We start from the raw sequence: 23,121 nt of genomic DNA, 5'->3' as shown, positions 1-23,121 counted from the left end.
AATCCGGCATTATTTTTTTTTTACGTTCTTAAATGGAATTCCGCCATCGATAACCACCTAACGAACGATTACAGTTACCATAATGAAACTTCAAAATAAGTATGACGGATTACGGCCATAAATCACGGCGTCTGTCCCATTGGCTAAGACATGTTATTAAGGATGCTGATACGAGAGATCAGTCATCTCAAAGTAGGGATGCTTTTGTGTGGACGAAATTCACTGGCTCTCTTGGGATGTTAATTGCTTTAAATGCTGTTAGTAATAGGGGTTTATATATATATATATATATATATATATATATATATATATATATATATATATAATAGGGGTTTATATATATATATATATATATATATATATATGGTTAAGAGGAGATGATATATAGTTTCATATTTTATTCTTCACCCGCGTTTGAAGGCATAGCTTTATCATAGGGGACTCAAGAAGTTAAAAACTAAAATTCAAGCTCAATACAGAAAGAACGACTCACGTATGGGAACTTAAACTAGGTGAAATATATAAGTTATAGACAGAAACATATGTTTTAAACCAACCTAACTCATCAAAATACGAACCTTGAGTGACCCAGAAAACCACAATCACTACGCAGAACTTTTCGAGAAGAACTTTCTCAATAAGAACTTTCTCAAGAGCTCTCACAATGAGAACCTTTTCAAGAACTTTTTCAAAAGATAAACAGACGAGCAGATAAAGTTCTTTCTCGCACTGAATGAGCTTTCTTGGGTCACTCCGATATACCGGACATCTGCAGTTTATTGTCTCCTAACATTACCTGAGAGGGAGAGGGAGAGAGAGAGAGAGAGAGAGAGAGAGAGAGAGAGAGAGAGAGAGAGAGAGAGAAAAGAGAGAGAACAAAATTATTACCTCTTTAATCTTGAGTAAGAAAGGAGGTATGTCATATATGTACGTGTTTATCCAAAAATTATCTTTGAGTCCATTTACTAGCCTTTGTTTTATGTAACCGAAACCAAGACTAGGTTGTATCCGACCATTCTCCTACGACAAAAGAGAGAGAGAGAGAGAGAGAGAGAGAGAGAGAGAAAGAAGGACCTGCTAAATGCATCCTCAACTCTCGGAAGAAGAGAGAGAGAGAGAGAGAGAGAGAGAGAGAGAGAGAGAGAGAGAGAGAGAAGGACCAAGTAAATGCATCCTCAACTCTCCTCAGCAACAAGGAGTAATAAACCATTGCGATCTTTCTCAAGTACGTGCAAGGTGGGATTCCAAGTTTATGACATTTGCTGGCGTCCTGGCACTTATCGTTTATGACTCCTTTTTGGGACGCGAGCTGCATGCCATCATGAAGTCCCAAAGGAAGACTGATAAGGATAAGTCCCTCCTACTTGTTTCATTCGTGTATTTTTGCTTTGTTTCTTTGTCGGACTGTAGTTCGGTCCCAAAGGTTTCGAGAGGCGTTAGGACAAAGGCCTCGTTGGTATTGTCTTATAATAGAATATAGAAGTTTATTCATTCAATAGGTTAAATTAAACCTTTGACTGGTTGTGAAGGTATCATTTGAGGGTGTAAGAAGGGTAGTTGAAAAACTTAAAACCGAGAAAATACAAGGTTACTGTTTTATATGTTATATCGACCACTTCGGTACGAGGCTGTGACTTTCAGTATTTAATGACCTTAGTGAAGCTTAATTCTCTCTCTCTCTCTCTCTCTCTCTCTCTCTCTCTCTCTCTCTCTCTCTCTCTCTTAACCTGTTGAATGAATCAACTTCTATGTTCTATTATAAGACAATACCAACGAGGCCTTTTTCCTAACGCCTCTCAAAACCTTTTGGATCGAACTTCAGTCCGGCAAATATATATATATATATATATATATATATATATATATATATATATATATATATATATATATATATATATATATATATATATATATATATATAGAGAGAGAGAGAGAGAGAGAGAGAGAGAGAGAGAGAGAGAATATATACAGGTATATGCATATATATGTATATTTTTTCTTTCTCTTTCTTTCTACATATATATATATATATATATATATATATATATATATATATATATATATATATATATATATATAAATATATATATATATATATATATATATATATATGTGTGTGTGTGTATATATATATATATATATATATATATATATATATATATATATATATATATTTATATTTATATATATACATATATGTGTGTGTGTGTTTGTATGTGTGTGTAGAAAGAAAGAGAGAAAGAGAATATATATAAATATATATATATGTATATATATATATATATATATATATATATAGAGAGAGAGAGAGAGAGAGAGAGAGAGAGAGAGAGAGAGAAAGAGAGAGACATGCATACATACATAACGAAAAAAGAAACCAAGTAATAAATGCAGTTTCAGCATTTTCACCATTGCATACATTCGCTTTCGAATCTGATTGACGATCACTCCTCTTTTGAATTCGCGGAACCCCTTTGCGCATAAAACGCCAATTCAGGGTGAAAACAAAAGAAGAACAAAAAAAAAAAACGAGTTACGAGTGAAAGTTCCCCGGGAACTTTTAAGGGTAACAGAAAGAGAAAAGAGAAACCGTGTGAATTTTTTTTCCCACCCCCCAATAACACTTAATCGCCGCGTGTCGATCTCTCCAGCACCTTCTTCTTCTTCTTCTTCTTCTTCTTCTTCTTCTTCTTCTTCTTCTTCTTCTTCTTCTTCTTCTTCTTCTCAGAATTAATGGGAAAAGGTGTCAGGCAGAATAGAGCTGCCTGCAGTCACACTCTCTCTCTCTCGAGAAGTGTGAATGGAATAACGGTTTGAAGTTATTGTCTGGAAGTTAACGATTTCACTGTTGGGATTCAGGGAAGTTATAAACAAGTAAAAAATGCGCCGAAGTTTCTTCGGCGCAATCGTTTTTCTGTACAGCGTATAATGCTGTATGAAACTCTCAGTCTCGGCCCATGAAACTCTCAGCCGCGGTCCATGAAACTGTCAGCCACAGCCCGGTGGTGGCCTGCGTTGTTAGCACCTGTAGCGGTGCCAGGCGACTGATCATGGCGGACTTTAACCTTAAAGTAAAAACTACTGTGGAGGCTAGAGGGCTGCAATTTGGTATGCTTGATGATTGGAAGGTGGGTGATCAACATACCAATTTGTAGCCCTCTAGCCTCAGTAGTTTTTAAGATTTGAGGGCGGACGGACAGACGAAGAACCATCTCAATAGCTTCCTTTTACAGAAAATTAAAACCCATTATGAGGTTTTATATTGTCTAATCTTTCAGCCTTGTATGTTGAAGGTGCCAGTAGGCCTACTCTTTATTTCGAAGTTTTTATTCTAGGAAAAAAATAATACTTATGATCTGATCAGGGCAATGAACTCGTTTCTTTGGAATCCTGTATTACTTAGAGATTTATTTTGATATTTGAAGATATCTATAAACTTTATTACCTTAAAGTTTTACATTTTTCATCTTCGATCTTTGTGATCGGATTAAAGTAACGAACGTTTTGTTTGAAGGTGTAACCTTTTCAGAACACCGTATACGCTGAGACGCAGCGCCGCAGCCTTTTCAGAATACCGAGTCTACGCTGAGACGCAGCACCGACAAATGGGGTTTTCCGTGCGAGGCACATTAACTAAATAATCTTTGAGGAATTTTTTTTTTTTTTTCATAGTACTTATCTAATTAATAATTTTTTTTTCATTCTTTGATAAACATACGGAATCTAGAACACAATTCTCCAATTGTTGTTTTCAACGAGAACAATCAAATATTGTTACGCAATCAGTATAAAATTATATGTTCAACTTCCGGCGACGAGCACCCAACTATGAAAAAGTAATCAACAAAAATACTGAAATATTTAAACGAATGTATAAACATAAATACACGTAAAGAGAATAAACAGGGAGACATGAACATACTATACCGAAGAAATGAAGGTCGTAGTCCTCGTCGCTTCCAACACAGCTACTGCTTCTTCTTCTTCTTCTTCTTCTTCTTCTTCTTCTTCTTCTTCTTCTTTTAAATTCATGAGAATCGCCGTCTTAATAGCGCCTGGATAGACAGTTATGCATGGAGAAATATTTGAAGGATTTACGCTTTTACGTAACGATGGAATCTCATTCTGTTTTCGTGAGGAAATCCGGTTCTATCTCGCTCAGCAAACCAACCAATTGAGTTTGTGAGCAATGACAAGGATATAATTATTTATGCTAGTCTTTGGTGGGATGAATATGCTGGTAGGTCGTGGTAACAGAGATCTGTTACTTGAAGCTTCTGTCTTTTCATGTAGAAGAAGAAGTAAACAGCGCCCAAATTTGATCTTGGACGAATAAAAACGATATACGGCCGCTTACCGTCTTCGGTCGGATGAATATCCAAAAGGTCGTGTTGAAAGGCCAGTTGTCTAAAGCCTCTCTGTCTTTTCATGTAGATGAATAACTGACCATTGCCCAAATTCGATCTCGGCCGAGGAAAACCAACTCACGACCGCTTACCTGACAAACAAACCCCTTTCTTCATTCAGCACAACCAGGTAAGAGTACCATGAAATACCCAGACATACCAACCAACCCATCCACCGATGTCAACGAAAGTCGGAATTTCAATTAACCGCAAGTACGCCCGACTCCGAGGCCCCGGGACACCGCAGGGGGATCGTATGAACCCAACCACATTCATAACCTTGCGTGCCGAAGGAAGACGCCGACGAGAGAGACGCTGCTGGTCCTCGCGCTGGACCGCATTGGCAAGGATGGCTGATTCGCGACGTGCCAGCTCTCTATACTATGCGCCCTGTCCCACCTGATTACGGGGTCCTTGCCTTATATGGAGATCGGGTTGTTCTCGACTTCTCGTCCTGAGTGAGGAGGAGGCTGTAGTCCGCCACACTGCTTTATGCACAGACCGTTTAGCCGGCTGGACATCTTTTTTTTTTTTTCGAGAGCCCTTGCACTTCTTCTTCTGAGGAGAGAGAGAAAGAGAGAGAGGTAATGCGAACGGGTTTTAGAATCGATGACCTTTTGGGAACCTAGGCTAAGTAAAATTAGGTGTAGTCTTTTCGGTTTCAAAGAGAAATAGTAAAGCCTGAGAGAGAGAGAGAGAGAGAGAGAGAGAGAGAGAGAGAGAGAGGGGTAATGTGAACGGGTTTTAGAATTGATGACCTTTTGGGCACCTAGGCTAAGTAAAGTTTGATGTAGTCTTTTCAGTTTCAAAGAGAAATAGTAAAGCCTGAGAGAGAGAGAGAGAGAGAGAGAGAGAGAGAGAGAGAGAGAGAGAGAGAGAAAGAGGTAATGTGAACGGGTTTTGGAATCGATGACCTTTCGGGCACCTAGGCTAAGTAAAGTTAGACGTAGTCTTAATTAGTAAAACCTGATCTTTAATAGTTTTCGCGCGTATTTTATTTAGTCATTTGTCCTCGAAGATGAGAGAATTTTTAACTGATAAAATTATGCTGAAGAAACTCTTATATCAAAGGAGACTCAAATTCTTCAAGGCCTATAATTTTCAAATTCTCTATGGTGAGTAGATACTGGAAATAAGAATCGAAAAAACTTTAATTTACAAGGAATTACTCATTAGGTACTCTACCACAAAAAGCAATGAGCATCCATATATTTATTTCTTGTGCGTGTAACACGGATCATGTGCGTTTCGCTATCAAAAACTTTTGAGCTATAAAATACGCAGCAGTATAATAATATACTTGATAAATTGCAAGTACGATGCATTGGCAAAACGTACTCAAAAATTACATTAGGAAAACAAATAAACAATTTTAGAGGTCACCTTCAGTTCATATTGAAAACAAAAGCGAATGGAATAAACCAGTTTCAGTTTGTAAATTCAAAAGATTTTATACCTTTCATTGATGACTATCATGTGAGTGGTTCAGCGTTCAAGAGCTTATTTCAGATCTTTAAGAAAAAAATAATTCCATATTCTATTTATGGATGGATAAAAAATAATTTAAACATTAATTTTGTGAATTTGAATTTTCATGAATTTCCACCATTCAGAAGATTTTCTTGTCACTGAATTTGTCCTAACAATCTTTTCAAGAGCAAAGAGAGAGAGAGAGAGAGAGAGAGAGAGAGAGAGAGAGAGAGAGAGAGAGAGAGAGAGAGAAATGCTTATCAGATGGATATGAAAAGTTCCCTTGCCCTGGATCAAACATTTTCGGAAGGTAACACATTCAGAGGACTTTCTTGTCACTGAATTTGTCCCAACAATCTTTTCAAGAGCAGAGAGAGAGAGAGAGAGAGAGAGAGAGAGAGAGAGAGAGAGAGAGAGAGAGAGAGAGAGAGAGATGCTTATCAGATGGATATGAAAAATTCCCTTGCCCTGGATCAAATGGCATTTTCGGAAGGTAACACAATGTCCCCTTTATCAGACCAGGCCCGACTGTAATAAGAAAAAGTAAAATCAAGGAAGCATAGCGAAATCGGAGGATTAAAATGGTTACGAGGATTTCTGCAATGAAAGAATGTCTTCTCGATGAATTGAGAAAGTGTAATCCAGGGTACAAAGTGGGTCTGATTTTTAGAGTCCCATTACGAAGCAGTTTTTTCCAGCCATTTCTTCTTCACTGCAACGAAATAGCAAGATTATTTGAGTGAAAATGTTTGACTCTCTCAATAAAATATTTCCATTTCAAACATTTTAAAAATTGCTTTAAACCCTCAATAGAATGTTACTATTTCAATGGCTTTCTTGAAATTGTTCTAATATCTCATTGAGTGTTTTTATTTCAACAGTCTTTTTTTTTACTTTGATTCCTTTAAAAATAAGCAATAGTTGGAACCCAGATAATTTTCTTTAATTCTTCCAACTATTTCATTCCATTGTTTACATTTCCCTCTTGTTCTTGATAATTCATTAACTGTACGCTTCTCCTACAGATTCAGTGACGACTGGCCTTCTTCCTGTTTTTAAAACTGGTTTAAGTGTACTTTCTCGTTTTTCTTTCCTTTCTGTTTTGAAAACCCCTACCCGTTTCTCTTTCATTTCTGCTTAAACCGTTGTCAAACAACTGGCTTTATTCTCCCTCACCCAAGATGGGTTGTGCATTATTTTCATAGATTATCAAAAGTACCTTCATCTTTCAATGATGGCGAAATATATCACCTGAATTTAAGTAACACAGTAAAGGTAGAATGGACAAAGATAACCAGGTTCTCAAGAAATCACTTTATTTTGTACAATATTCACATGAATAACAGTAATGCGATAATGATTATGATGATGCAAAGAGGAAAACAAAAAGAAATAGAATCCGGTTTGCAGAGAGTGAGTGAATTTTGGGATGACGGATAATAATAACAACAATGACGGTGATTATGTGATTATGTTGTGGGTTGTGACGATCAACGCGAGATCAGATACAATGAGATGAACAACAGGTGGTTACAAGTCATTATAATCATCATGTCGAGAATCGGTAGCCTCTTTCTCGTACGGGCAGACGCTGGCTTGTGATGCAGACAGACTACACAAACTGAATTACTGACATTTTGGGAATTCAACTGTAGAAATTGTAGAACTGTATGGATCACAATCTAATGTATGTATGCTAAAATGATTTTGACCAATGATAACTTAGCACCGGGGAGGGAAAGTTTACAATAGTGATATTGATATTTGTAGCTCACGAAGTCAGGTGATATTAAAAAAAAGAACTTCGTAGGCCTACACACACATAATTAAGGAGCCACCGTCTCGTAACTGACTAGATAAACACTAGACATAAATACTATTTACACTTCTATGTACACCAACAAAGTTCGCCTCTTAAATACACAGGGGAGAAAAGCATTAAGTCTACAAGCCTCTTATAGAAATTGGAACACTGCACTCCAACGTTATAATTGCAACGAGTCTTGCCTCAGTTCTTGAAAGAAATGGTTCTTTGAAGAGTTAGTTAACTTCTTACTCGAGAGAGAGAGAGAGAGAGAGAGAGAGAGAGAGAGAGAGAGAGAGAGAGAGAGAGAGAGAGAGAGAGAGAGAGACTTTTCAGACTCAATCACAAGTGATAACTCTTGCAGTCATGCGTTCCTTGTCGAATCTTTGTACGGCAGATGACAGAGTGGGCGAAGAAAGGTGGAAGGGAAGAAGGAAGTGGTATACAAGCTAAATCAGGAAATGTCTAAGGGCCTCTTCACTTCCTGAGGACGTGCGCCAGAAGAGCTTCCATTTCCTCCTCGGGAAACATCTCTGCGGATCTTCTGGTGCGCATCAGGAAGCGGTTAGTTGCCGAGTTCGAGTTTGGCAAGATGCGTCTTACCGAAGCGGAAGACACTCGACTCTCGGTCATCATTGGCTCGAAGTCTGCACTAGCCTTGATGCCCACGGGTCCTGGGGCGTGAGGGGTGACCTCAGGAGCGACGCGAACGGCATATGGATGGCTGTTGGACGCGTCGGAGTTCGCGGCGGCATAGGCTGCTGCAATTTTGGCGGGAGCTGGCACACGCACAGCGTAAGGATGGGGGTCGTTGACAGCCTTGTGTTGGTTGGGGTAGTAAGGTCTGTCTTGGACTTCGTTCACAAGATCATAATCTGTCAAAAGAAAAGGGAGAAGACAATAAGTATTTTTACAATGAAAATTAATGGCTTAGTCATCCTGAAGGTAGTTCTAAACCAGTTGCTAAGATGCACTGTTCAACAGTTTTTAGCACAAGGGATCTGTTGTCAGTCTTTACTTCTAGACTATGATGTCTAGACGTTTATCCAGCAGTTAAAGCTGCTTCTAGTATGAAATATCATCCGTTAACCCTACGTCTTACTATTAATAGAAGATTTTCTAAAGGGAAGTCAACAGAACAATGCCTTCAAAAGCTACCAACCTTCATCATCAGCAGAGACTGGGCCGACGCCATCATCAGGGTAGAAAGTCTTGTGAGAAGGAAGTTTGAAATCGCCTTTCATGACCTTCTCCCAGATGATGCTGCGGGAATCCCTCTGGTAAGGGTCCATATAGTCCAGAGAGTGCTCCTCCTCGTTCACCAGATTGGACATTCCATACAGGGTCAAGACTTTCTGGCAATCTGGAAAGAAGAGAAAACTGGTTGAGTCGGGTTGTAATTTTCCAGAACGCGGTGGTCAGTTTGTGGATAACTCTACTCAATGTATAAACTGTATAATGAAATTACCATGAGACATTTCAATATAGGAATTATTGTAAAAGTAAATGATATGTCTACAGTTCTGACAAATGTTAGGCCTAGTGGAACGGGTCTTCAGCAATGTGTTGCACTCCAGCGAATACAGACAACAGGTTAAGGCGAAGTCTAAAGTTTTCCTTTAAAAAATTATCATGAAAAATAAGGAATAAAGCCAGGTCCCATCGCTAAGGAAACTCCCAATTGCGTGCTGTCTCTCTTCCCTTAGCAACTACGCCCTAACTATAAAAAACACTTCTAATCCGAACTAAATAAGGATACCCCTACCAGCCGTTTCCAAAACCTGACTGCAATATGGCAACAGCGGAGAGTGAGACTTAGACAAAAGAATAAATAAAAAAAAACTGAAGAAAGCTGCTGGGGGAGAGAAAGCTACTCCTAAGATTAGACGAATAAGGCTGTAGAAAATATTAGAGGGAGGTAATTACCGAGATGTTAAACCCGGCAAGGTCCTTCTGACCGTAAACATTTGGAGAGAAAACAGCGCGAAGAGAAATGGCGCGCGAGACGAGACTTTACGAGAAAAGGAGAAACTGGCAACCGACGTCGTCTTAAACCTTTGGAAATACCCATCATCCAGCGAGAGACCTTCGGAGCGGATAGCAAAGGTCGACAGTAAAAATTTCCAACCTAAATTTTCCAAAGACGCCAATCCAGCTATGCAGCTCCTCCCTATGTCTCCCCCTCCTCCCTTTCCCCCACCAAAGACTTCTTTCCTTCCCCTAAAGACTTCTCTCCCTCCCTCTAAAGACCTTTCACCTTCTCTCCAAATATTTCTCTCCTTCCCTCCAAAGACTTCTCTCCTCTCTAAAGACCTGTCTCCTTCCCTCCAAAGACTTCTCTCTTCCCCTTCCCTCCAAAGACTTCTCTCTTCCCCTTCCCTCCAAAGACCTCTCTCCTGTCTTCCAAAGTCTTCTCTCCTTTCCTCCAGAGACCTCTCTTCTCCTTCCCTTCAAAGACTTCTCTCTCTCTTCTCCTTCCCTCCAAAGACTTCTCTCTCTTTTCTCCTTCCCTCCAAAGACTTCTCTCTCTTTTCTCCTTCCCTCCAAAGACTTCTCTCTCTCTCTTCTCCTTCCCTCCAAAGACTTCTCCTGTCTTCCAAAGCCTTCTCTCCTTCCCTCCAAAGACTTCTCTCCTTCCCTCTAAAGACTTCTTTCCTCCCCCCCAAAAGAAGTCTGTAGTCGACGAGGAATTTTAAAGGATTTTCCAGCCGGCAAATCAGCAGTATAAAGTTAAGGAAGGGTTTTTGACATAACTGTAAAGTGCTTTAAAGAACTCACAAATCTAATTAAGGGAGTCATGAACTCCTTTTTGTGATTATTAACCGACTGGTTTATCTTGCCTAAGAGTTCTTCTAGACTTCTATCCAGTTATGCTCTCTCTCTCTCCCTCTCTCTCTCTCTCTCTCTCTCTCTCTCTCTCTCTCTCTCTCTCTCTCTCTCTCTCTCTCTCTCTGTCTGCCTTCCTAACCAGAAAATATATCTTTTTTTTCATTACTTGTCTGTCTGTAAGTTCCTGCAATTAACTGTAACTCATAGATCTATTTTCCTCTCTCTCTCTCTCTCTCTCTCTCTCTCTCTCTCTCTCTCTCTCTCTCTCTCTCTCTCTCATGAATTAGTAGCCCTTGAACAAAATTACATCACTCCAAAGTACTCCTTTGAAAAAAAAAAAAACAGCCCAGAACACAAAGCTGCAAAAAGAAAAACTCTAGATACCATTCGTCACTCGAGAGAATATTAGTTCGCCTGATGATGATGATGATGATGACCTTCAGCTAAACCCGGACTTGATAGAGAGAGAGAGAGAGAGAGAGAGAGAGAGAGAGAGAGAGAGAGAGAGAGACCCCCGCCCGCAATCCAGTTTCTGTCAGTAATCATATTCTCCCCGCAACACTTCTTCCTTGCTTCTTGATCCATAATTGAAACTTTTTTTTTTGTTGAACGCCTAAGGTTAGTTGCAGTTGGTGAATTATATACATACATACACATATGTGTATATATATATATATATATATATATATATATATATATATATATATATATATATATATATATGATATTTGGTGTGAAAAATATCAGGGTTCCAATCCTTCTTTAACGAAATTGTTTGTCTTTGTAAAGTGACTTGTCAAATCTAAGATTTTGTTTCATCCCAATTTTAATTTTTCTGTGGTTGGCTGATAACTTGATACCCATTACCACTGATTCAATTACCCCCCAACGAAATCAAATTCTAGTCTTTCGGTTTATGGTATTTGTTTCTGAGTGAACTCTCTTTAATGAAATCAAGTTCGGCAAACGTCTTTGATTAATTCCTACTAATAATTCCCCACAGTCCTTAAAAGTCTTAACATTGTTAATCTAAACTGGACCACACAACGAATTTGCATGAAAAGAAAGGTTTTGCAACAAAATATCACAGCAGCATCTAATGTGAAGACTACACTTTGATTAAGTGAACAGTTCAAGAATCAAATAATATGGCAAATTCATTTGTCAAGACTGCTAACTAAAGAATGTAAAATTTGATGAATAATATTCATCAACACTCACCTGGAATACTCGAGTCCTTGCAGTACTGGTCAACAAGGTGTATGAAGATGTACATTAGTCGCCCCATCTGCAATGAGGAAATACTTTGTCAGATTTCTCAAAATCAGTAACAATTTAAGGTCAAATCAATAAGAACTGAAGGTCAGAATGTATCTTTGAATCATGAAACTCTAAATGTCTGACTGAAAGGAGTCAAAGCAATTTTTTTTTTCATGTGTTGGTCAAAGTATGTTTCTTTGGTCTAGATAAAATGGGAAGAGCCTTACCTTTTCTTCCTGAGTTAGAAGTTCCCAAATTGGGATTGCAGAGCCACTGACGACGGTGCCCAAAACGAGCACCACAAGGGCCTTCATGGCTACAACCATCTTGAAGGGTATTAGCTTGAAAATCGATCTCTTGGAAACTGACAAAAAAATAAACACTAAGTCCAAACGTTCTGGCCAAGTGTGTGGTGTGAGAGAGACTGGAAGTCTGGAAACGTTCCTGGACCACTTGCTCGGACGAGCTCTAGTAAGAAACTGCGGCTGGAAGGCGGAGCGCGCTTTTCATATGAGCTCTTGGTCTCCCCGCAGCCCTCTGCGGCGCTGCCGCTTCTTCAATGGCCTTGCAAATGTCATCTTGACTCTGAGGATGACAGGAAGTTGCTGGTTTGTTCACGATGTCCTACCTGATGAGTGTTAGACCTATGTTTCAAGGAACAAGTAATGGAGACATCCATCTTCTTTCTAGCGCTGACAAAAATGCAGACTTAGCATATGAACGTAGAATCCAGCGGGGTAGGCGGTTGTATTTTGGGGTTTGGGGAGAACGCAGATGGTGGTTGGGAGTGGGGGCGGTGGGGGTTAAGCTGAACATAGCTGTCATTCCTCAAGAGACCCAAACAAACTCACATCGCCGAAGTCTTAGCCGCGTGTCGACTTCGTGGCGCCGATCCGAGAAAGTGACTCACTGCCGGGTAGAACGACCCCTGTGAATCTCTACTCTGGAAGGAATGGAAAGATTTGGTCATTCTTTGGAACTGTCCATCCTGGAATTCAGTCTGTGTCTTTGTGTAAGATATGATCGGTTATGAAGAGATGAGGTGAACACATAGTCATCTGGACGAAGGTGGTCTGTCAAGAAGCTTGGAAAAACAGCAACAGGCTTATTTTCTCTGTTTCTCTCATAGATACAGAAATAGAGATAGAATTTAGAATAAAGTGAAATAATCATACAATGAGATAACATCAGCTGGAATATTTTCCACTATCCGTAGCTTTCCAGTATAATCAATCTGCAATGAACTTTCATCATGGGGCAAACTTACCCTCAGGCGCCCAAGAAAATTGCATACTTTAGGCATAACAAATACAGTGATTTTTTGCCTGATTATAAACTGGATATGAAAATATTTTCTTATACACAAATGAATCTTCAGGCAAAGAATGGTGCATTCCAAATATTTTCTGACTGCCTTCTATAAAAAAGAACTAAGCAAATACAGTTTACTTCCTTTAATAAAAGTATTTGGAAGCTAGAGAATTTAAGGGACGAACTTCAGAACAGGAAGTCGATACAAACGCTTTTGAATAAGCAGACTATTTTCGGATAATTCATTCATCCCTCGATGAATTGATAACGTGCTCGGAGAGTAAAAGGACCACTTTTGTGATTCATATCAAGCTGTCACCGCACTGGATTATAAATCGGAGAAGTTGCTCGGCATCTCTCTCTCTCTCTCTCTCTCTCTCTCTCTCTCTCTCTCTCTCTCTCTCTCTCAATGTATGAGATCAACGCCATAATTTACTACATGAATGAACCCATTGATATAAACTTTGCTGGAATGGCATATTTGTGGTACATTGTTCCAGACTGCCTCGTTGGCGTACACTTAAAAAGGTATCCAAATTAAACAATAACTGGACAATAGAGCATACACACAAACGCACATACATACATAAATGCATACATACATACATACACACATACATACATATATATATATATATATATATATATATATATATATATATATATATGTATGTATATATAACTTCCCATAGAAATATTAATGTTTTAAATAACAAAATCACAGAGACATATAAATAATGGCCCTACAGTAAATTTTTCATTACGAAATACTATATTTTTTTTATGAATCATGACTGATCCTTTTAATGGTAGGCTACTTGAAAAGAAAATATTCCCTTATACGCACAGAAAATCCATCAGACACAAAAAGCAGAAATCTCAATGTACAAAGAACAGAACAAAATAAATATTCCTCCAGAATAAAATTTAATTAAATCCGTGCGAAAACTAAACATTAATTAAGACCAGTACCGCTATGTTTCCCACGGGCGGACTATTATGAGTTGGGATGTTTTCTTTTTTCTGTTTTTTTTTTTATGTGCTTTAAACATTTCGTCCCTGAGAGTAATAGATCTGAAGCTTCTTGCATGGAGGAGAGGATTCTTAATACAAGAAAATTTTCTTTCCTGTATTAAACAACAGCAAAATGAAAAAAAAAAAGAGTCGATGATTTTTTTCCTAATTAAAATGAAAATAAATAAAAAGAAGTCTTGACTTCAAAGCTTCAAGCTTCCTTCAGGAGACGACGGTAGTTCTGTGACCTCAATGTGCTTGTAAAGGAGCTTCCATATATGATTCATATGCCCAATATCCGGGCCAAATACGTTAGGCTTTCTTTAACATCCCATCGAATTCGTTGGTCAAGAAATTGCAGATTGGTCTCCAGTTCAAATGAGCAAAAGGTTTACATAACTCTGATGTGTTCAACAATCTATAATATTTCAATATGTTTTAATAGTGTAATATTCATTGATAATTAAGTATAGGGTCTCTATGTTAAACATCATAACAACATATTCTATAACAAAAAGGACAATCTCTGGAATGGTTCAATATGGAGTGTGTGGTTTTATCATGTAGTTTCTAAAGTAAAGAATTTGTTAATGAATTTGCGTGTATTCCACGCTGTTTCGAGTTCCAGTTAAATGAAAGATAAAATACATGTATTCATATTGTTCACTGTGTGTATGCAACAGATCCCGTACTTCTCATCTACGTTTGAGATTCATCATTCTGTACATTATATAGGACAATAATCATCACCTGAGTAATCAAAAATTTAAAAATTTCAAAAAAAAAGTAATGAAACAATGACATTATGTATGTCTGCAGAAGCTTCAATACTTGATGAACATTTACAAATCAATGTCTGAAGTTTCGAGAGCAACAGGCATTGAACCTCTCTCTCTCTCTCTCTCTCTCTCTCTCTCTCTCTCTCTCTCTCTCTCTGTCTTGGGGTATACCAGAGGAAACAGGTCGGGCTGGGGAATTCTTGAAGACTCCACAAGGACGCCTCACCAGGTAGTGGGCGTGGGAGAAAGGCAGAACCCCGCGGATTCCTGGCGCCTCTTGGAGGAAAGGAGGATATAGGGCTGGGGTTTAAGGAGGTAGGACCCCATGGGGTAGTAATGGGAAGGGGGGGAAGGGCGGGCGATGGAAATCTTTTGGGTGGTGCCTCAAGAGAAAGAAAGGAGAAGGGGTGGAAGCGATGCAGGATTAGAAGAGGTATGAAGAACGTTGTATCCCGTGTAAGATTAAGGGATTTGAATAATGATAACACTAATATTCAGAGATAAGTGATGATGTATATCACAAGAAGATAAATATGAAATACATCAGATACTTATAATAAAAATTGAAATAAGAACAGGAAGTAGATAACATTCCTGTTAGTAGACAGAGAAAAAAGTTAGGTGTGGAAGTAAAATTGATTATTGAATTAATAGATAAACAAATGCTTCCTGGCTGACTAGGAAACACATGCAAAATCTTTGGAATTAACTTCTTAAAAAAAATAGAATCTTGAAAAATATTTAATAAAAATGAAGCGTAACCATGAAAAACTTCTTAGGAATTTTTGGGGTCAGACCAGAAAATCTTAGACAAATTCTTAAACATGATACAAGGTACAAGAAGAGAGAGAGAGAGAGAGAGAGAGAGAGAGAGAGAGAGAGCAGAGGAGAAAGGTTATATAAAAGTACGAAAAAAAGAAGTGGATGTAGAAGGAATGTCGGGAATCCATGGGCCCTAAGTCACAAACCCCCTTTTGCACTCCTCCCCAACCCCCCTCTCTCTCTCTCCCCGCTCCCCCTCCCCACGAGTACCAGTACCTCGTGCCTTCTTCCTTTATCGTCGAAAATACGTCATCATCGCTGGTTGGGCCGGCGGAGGGCGACGAGGTAGGAGAGCGAGAGAGAGAGAAAGAGAGAGAGAGAGAGAGAGAGAGAGAGAGACCTGTGGGAGTGTGCACTAACTGTTGCTTAGTTGGTTACGTCGAGACGGAGAGCCATGTGATCGTAGGAGACGTAAATTCCAAAAGAGGGCTTCGGGAACTTTCATAATGTAATTTTGGATGAACGACGCTCAAGTTCGTTGTGTGTTAAGTCTTTTTCTTCTTATTATTATTCTTCTTCTTTTTCTCCTTCCTCTGCTCATGCTTCTGCTTCTTCCATAAGTGTGCAATGAATATGAATTACTCAGAACGAAGATATTTCGCGGTTTTGACAGTCTCCTTAATACCGGCTGTAAGGTGAGTATGGATCGGTACTTTGTGTGCATCGAAGTCTCCTTAAAGATTTTGCTTTGCAATGTGGGTTCATTTTTATTACTGACTTTTTTTTTAATGGATAATGAATTTATTTTCCTCGTCTTTTTGTGTTCATTTTTATTACTGACTTTCTTTTTCGTAACTGGATAATGAATTTATTTTTCCTCATCTTTATGTGACTGTGAGACGTGCTATTAAATAAAACAGTAAAGAATCAAGCAGGCATTACTAACGAGCGAAATATGCCCAGACAATTGCTGTAGAGGAAGCTGAGATAAGCTTAATTTTAGAAGCGTGGAAATCGTCTGTAAGATCAAACAATAAGTTCTTTTTGGTTATGCTCTTAACTTGTGAAGAAATTGGTGGACTTTCACCACGTTATAACAGAATAATCCTATGCATTTGTTGCTCGTCCATTTGAGATTTTATTTTCGATATTACCTGCATTTTGGGGAAGCCAGTAGTTAGAGCTTGTTTTTAAAACCACTCATTCTACTGAAATTGAAAATACGTCTTTCACAGTGACCAAGCCATTGAATTGTCCCTTACAGTCTTTTTAAAATATAGGCTTCATTGTTTTATCTAAATTGCAATATCTTGAACAGTGTTGGAATTCCGTGTGGGAAATTAGGAGAAAATGCCTGGTTTCGATAAAAGGTGATATGTAAAAAATCTACGAAATTTATCAATCGAATTTTCTTCCCTTTCTTTTTCGATTGTTGATAAAAAAAATAAATCAGAACGTTTATTCAGTTAAGAATGTCTTTAGTTTTGCTCTCTCTCAAAGCAATATAACATCATGAACTTCATAATATTTTTATACGATTCCCATTACTCTATTTCTTAACAATCAATTTTTTTTTTCAAGAATATAGAATGAAGAGTAAACTACGCATGTATTCAAATACTGCTTTAGATTAGGTAAACGTTAAGACTTAAAATAAACGATGTATTTTAATTTCAAGAGTGAAAAAACTGGTGTTAATAAGTTGTAGAATAGGGTAATGAATTTCTTTTTTTTTTTCAAAATGAAAACAATAAATAGAAAATAGGAACGTGCTATTTTTTTACTGTCTTTTTTTTTCTTACAAGGAAAGCGTGCATCTGCGTGATTATACACGACCAAAGTACACTTGAAGTGTATTTGAGCGAAGCTTTTTTGTCGAAATGAAGTGGGTGTACTTGGCATCTAGACTTGTATATAAGGAAATATTCTTATAGGTCACATGTTATTCACAAACCGCGTCCACTCTTGTGATTTAAATGCAGTTGTATCGTTTATTGCTTGTCTGTGTATAAATGTGCCCCAAAGAATAAGCAAAGAGATATTCATTCCCAAATTAACTGGTATCAAGTCAGTGATGTTTATGTAACACAAATTTGGTGAAAAGATTCGTATAAATAGTTGAGCAATATTGAGCTTAATGGTTATACTCTTCGGTAAATGCATTACCTTTGTGACTGGAAATCAGGATATTAAGAAACCATGTTATCGGTACGTATCTTCCGTTTTCTTTTTTTTTCCGTTATGATCTCAAAGCCGCGTGATCTGCCTGTCAGAACATGACTGTGTGTTTTTCACTGTAGGCACAAGTTATATAGGTGACACACACACACATACACACACAAAAGTATATGAAAACTGACGTTTGAAGTTTGGTTAACCCGATAGCTTATGTGTCAAATATGTCTAAGGAAAGCTCTGCGTATGCCTGTCTTTTTATCAACATTGTAAACATTATGTTGTATGTTAATCGGGATGCAAAATCTTGGTCTGCATATACTTTGAAATGAGAGCGATATATTTTTGCGTCTTGTTTTCTTCGCTAGTTGCATAACTAGCTCAATTATATGCAAATGACTTCCTTTAGAAGCCAACCCTTGCAAAATGTTCTTACATACTATCTTATGCGTGTCATGAAATAAAGCATAAACTTGTTCCTCGATAATTATCATGGAATTTAATTTTACAACAATTATCAAAAGGATCTTGACAACCGTAAAAAAAAATTCAATGTCCCTCACTGTTATCAAGGACAGTAATTTCCCTACAATTATCAGAGGAGTTTATGCCCCTATAATCATTAAGAAACCAAATGTCTTCCACAATTATCTCCACAGTTATCAAGAAAGCTGATGCGAGAGAATTGCCAAGATAGCAAGTCCCAAATATTATCAAGAAAGTAATGTTACAGGATTATGAAGAAAGCCGTTATGCCCAAAACTACCTAGAAAATCAATGTCGTCACAGTTATCAAGAACATTTAATATCCCAACAGACGTGAAGACAGATAATATTTTCCCAGTTATTTATCAGTGTATAGATCTAATACACTCGCATGAGAATGCTGCCAATAAATCGGAAATATTCCACCATTTCCTCCAGCTGCACAATAAGGCGTCAGCTGGGAGAGTGTATGCGTGTTAGAGTGTATGCGTGTGTGTGTGCGTGTGTGTCTGTCTGTCTGTGTGGGTACCACAGCCGGTGTACGTTTACACCTGACGCCTGTAGACGGCAAGGACGCGGCAAAGGACGCCTCCCTCTGCCGTCGTCCACGGCAGCTCTTCCTCCTGAGAGAGAGAGAGAGAGAGAGAGAGAGAGAGAGAGAGAGAGAGAGAGAGAAAACGACTCCTCCTGGCTGGCCTCTTCCTCCTACCTCCCCCCCTCTCCCCCCAACCTTTTCTCTTCAGTTATGTGATGTTTATGAAGTAACAGGAGACCCTCTCCTACGTTGGGAGGGCTTTCTTTATTGGCAATGTGGCGCCGTTTGGATTTTAGGGGTCAGACGTTTTAACGGTTGTAGGTTCGATAGTGTGTGTGTGTGTGGTTGTAGGCAACAGCAAAAATTATAACAAGAATAAATGTTAATTTTATTATTATTATTATTATTATTATTATTATTACATACTAAAAATATTGCGAAGTCCATTACATCTATTATTATTGTTATTATTATTATTATTATTATTATTATTATTATTATTATTATTATTATTATTATTACGTACTGAAAATATTGCGAAGTCCATTACATGTATCAACATCAGAAATTCAATAAACTTACAGATTCACAAAACACATCAAAATTACAAATAAGATAAGTCTAGCAATCAACATAATAGATAGATAAATGATTATCCGTCAAATTGGACAAGTATTTCATCAATAAGCTCCTGATTGTTAGAGTATATTTTAATCACAGAACCAAATTACTTCATCAGGAACAAAAGTAATTAAAACATGACGATTTGATCATTATCAAATCCAAATTTTCTATCGCCAGAATTATCGAATATCTATAGAGGCAAAATTCTTTTACCAACAAAACTTTTCATTAAAAAAATTGGTTGATCAAATAACTAACACATCCTGATTATTTTATTAACGAAAAACTGCCACACACTTAGACTATCAATAACTACCACATGGTAATCATTTTAGCTCAGATTTGCCGAGGAGAGAATATTCTGAACGAAAGGTCAGTTTCTGCTCGGCAGGTCACATTAAAACCGGCAGGTCCGTCGTGGAAGTACGTCAAGGCTTTCTTTGGTGGCACAGCCATATATCTCTCACCTTTTGCTTGCTTTTCAAGTACGTAGGTGACAGTTCACATTGAGGATAAAGATGACGGCAGTCAATATTTAAAACATTCGATTTGTACGTCTCTTGTGGCAAAATACATCAGCTGCTCAACAGTAATGAAGAAATACTACTTGGCAACTTGAAGGTTGGAGTAGGATGGAAGTCGCTCTTCTTTCTTCCTTTATTCTTCTTCTTCTTCTTCTTCTTCGTCTTCTTCTTCTTCTTGAGAAAACTCAGACGACAGTGGACTTCTGGCCTCGCCTCGCCATTTCCTTCGTAGACTTCGTCGGATACGCGACGTGTCCAGAGTGGTATGGCTCAGGTTTGTCTTGTTTTTTTTTTTTTTTCTTGCTTCTATTTTTCGGGAGGGCTTCCCCGCTAGGGAAAAGTCGGATCTTGCCCGCAGTCACTTTCTCTAGTAGATGAACAGACGGACCGACAACAGCCGTTTCACAGAGAAAGCTGTGCTGAAATGCTACAGCAATTTCATCCATCTTTGGTCACGCTTTCCTGTCACGGCGCAGTCAGGAAATGAAATCTGGAATGCTCGATGTTTGGAAGCCTACATCGGGAAGCATGGAAGTTATTTTCTGGAAATTTTGAAGCTCCCAATGGATGGCTGAAAGTTAACTTTTGCATTTCTGGAAGTTCTGAAATACCAGTTATTTACTGTTTCACTGAGTGGTTATAGCCTTCCTCTCTACCAAAGATTTTGGATTGGCTTCCAAAGTTGTGGATAGTTAAGCATCCCTTAGGAAACTCAGTTTTGAAAATCTAAAAGTTCAGAGCTGGGAATTTGGAAATAAAGTTTTGAAAGGTCCCAAAGCATCTCTTAAGAAACCTAGTTTTGAAAATCTAAAAGTTCAGCTTTGGGAATTTGGAAATTAATTTTGGGAAGGTCCCTAAGCATCTCTTAAGAAACTTAGTTTTGAAAATCTAAAAGTTCAGCTTTGGTAATTTGGAAATTAATTTTGGGAAGGTACCTAAGCATCTCTTAAGAAACTTAGTTTTAAAAATCTAAAAGTTCAGCTTTCGTAATTTGGAAATTAATTTTGGAAGGTCCCTAAGCATCTCTTAAGAAACTTAGTTTTGGAAATCTAAAAGTTCAGCTTTGGAAATTTAGAAATAAATTTTGGGAAGGTCCCTAAGCATCTCTAAAGAAACTTAGTTTTGAAAATCTAGAAGTTCAGCTTTGAAAATTTGTAAATAAATTTTGGGAAGGCGCCTAAGCATCTCTTAAGAAACTTAGTTTTAAAAATCTAAAAGTTCAGCTTCGGAAATTTGGAAATAAATTTTGGGAAGGTCCCTAAGCATCCCTTAGGAAACCCAGCTTTGAAAATCTAAAAGTTCAGCTGTGGGAATTTGAAAATAAAGTTTTGGGAAGGTCCCTACAACCAGTAAAAATTCTGATGAATTCGCATACACCATAAATTCCTGTTAAATTTCGAAATTTATTAATAGAGGAAAATGAATATCCAAATTTTATATTCATGGGTAATGACCTTTCCGTTCATAATAGACTGTTTTGAATTTGCGTCTGTAATGCTGTTATGAGGCTGTTTACCTTATCAGTCGATATATCAGTTTATTTATCTCAAATTTTATTCATCAATATTTGATATAACACTTCGTAAACAACAGGGAGATGTGGTAATAGTAGCATTGTGTTTATTGTGATTAAATTCTCTACAAACGGCATGGCCAGTATATCTTGGTGTTAGATACAGTATGTTTAATAATAATAATAATAATAATAATAATAATAATAATAATAATAATAATAATAATAATAATAATAATCTCTATAAACGGCATGGCCAGTATATCTTGGTGTTAGATAAAGTATGTTTAGTAATAATAATAATAATAATAATAATAATAATAATAATAATAATAATAATAATCTCTACAAACGGCATGGCGAGTATATCTTAGTGTTAGATACAGTATATTTAATAATAATAATAATATTATTAATAATAATAATAATAAAAATAATAGAAATGCTTAAGTTTAAACTGTTTGTCATCATCAGTGATACTAATAACATATCATTCCTCAATTACTCGTACCTTCATACAAAACCTTTTATGAAATAGTGTATAAGAGCCATGAAATGCCGATTTTTGATAAGTATTACCATTGTCGTCATTATTACTTCATGGAAAATGACAAACAATACAAGATAAAGAAATCCAAATATGATTAAAGTAGTAAATAAGGTATGAGTTAGAGTTATGTATATAAGTTTGTATATATGTATATACATATGTATATATACATATATATACATATATGTATAAGTACATATGTATATATATGTATATGCATGTGTTAAGAAAGCTTCATAGTCCCTAGTAAAAATAGAAGTACCTGCATGTTAAAGATCGGCAGAAAAATGTTTCCCTGAATTACTCTCGTGTCTCTCTCTCTCTCTCTCTCTCTCTCTCTCTCTCTCTCTCTCTCTCTCTCTCTCTCTCTCTCTCTCTCTGAGAATGACAGCTAACATTTGCCGAGTATCATTTTTGTATCTACAGTATATCGAATCATTCGTCCGTGACAACTTCTAGATTCACTTATGTTCTACAATATTTCTTCATTTCTTCTCAGGAATTTCAATACCTTATTACACTTGACCTAGAATACTTTATATCCAGTCCAACATGTACTCAGGTCACTTTCGTGATGTGCCATGCCCAAATGAGATGTGACGAAAAGCTTGCCAGGGAGAAATTGCGGTGAGATTTTTTTCTTTTAATTTTTTCCTAGAATTTTTTTGACGTTGCTGTTTTGTTACAGATGTTCTTCTGTCGATGCGAATTTGTGTTCGTATTTTTTTTTCTACGCAGATGAAAACCTACTCTTACTTTATCAAATGTTTCTTCAATTTCTTACATCATTTTCTTCCCCTTGAAATAATTTACGAATCTTTTTTTTTTATCTTACTTAGTCTTCATCAAATCCTCGTAGGGCCGTTTCAATACCACGCCTTTTAGATAAATGATTGTGACCTCCATTCCTATTTTTTTCACCATCTGCAATCCCTAAGAGAGACATTGTTCCACCGCCAGATGAAGCAACTTGTTCTTTTCCTAATATCACGAAGCAACTTCAAGTCATCATATGGTCTAATGATATAAAATTATAGCGAATAATAGCTTTCATGGATGTAGCACCTTGTATACATCAT

At 37.4% G+C, this 23,121-nt stretch overlaps 1 protein-coding gene and 1 long non-coding RNA gene across 2 annotated transcripts in view; one reads left to right on the top strand and one right to left on the bottom strand.

The window, feature by feature from the left end:
• LOC136826211 (uncharacterized) overlaps positions 1-23,121 on the top strand; it is a 145,785-nt gene that overhangs the window by 119,573 nt on the left and 3,091 nt on the right. The gene's annotated exons all lie outside the window — the stretch shown is intronic.
• Reg-5 (Rhythmically expressed gene 5) lies at positions 7,176-12,259 on the bottom strand. Its single transcript, XM_067083279.1, has 4 exons — positions 11,997-12,259; positions 11,731-11,797; positions 8,843-9,043; positions 7,176-8,555 (listed from the first exon to the last, which is right to left on the bottom strand). The coding sequence occupies exons 1-4, from the start codon at positions 12,093-12,095 to the stop codon at positions 8,158-8,160; spliced, it is 765 nt and encodes a 254-aa protein (XP_066939380.1). The 5' UTR covers positions 12,096-12,259; the 3' UTR covers positions 7,176-8,157.

Source organism: Macrobrachium rosenbergii, chromosome 40, assembly GCF_040412425.1.
Source record: "Macrobrachium rosenbergii isolate ZJJX-2024 chromosome 40, ASM4041242v1, whole genome shotgun sequence".
Lineage (NCBI taxonomy): Eukaryota > Metazoa > Arthropoda > Malacostraca > Decapoda > Palaemonidae > Macrobrachium > Macrobrachium rosenbergii.
The sequence above is the reverse complement of the archived record's forward strand: the minus strand, read 5'-3'. Positions and strand labels throughout refer to the sequence as shown.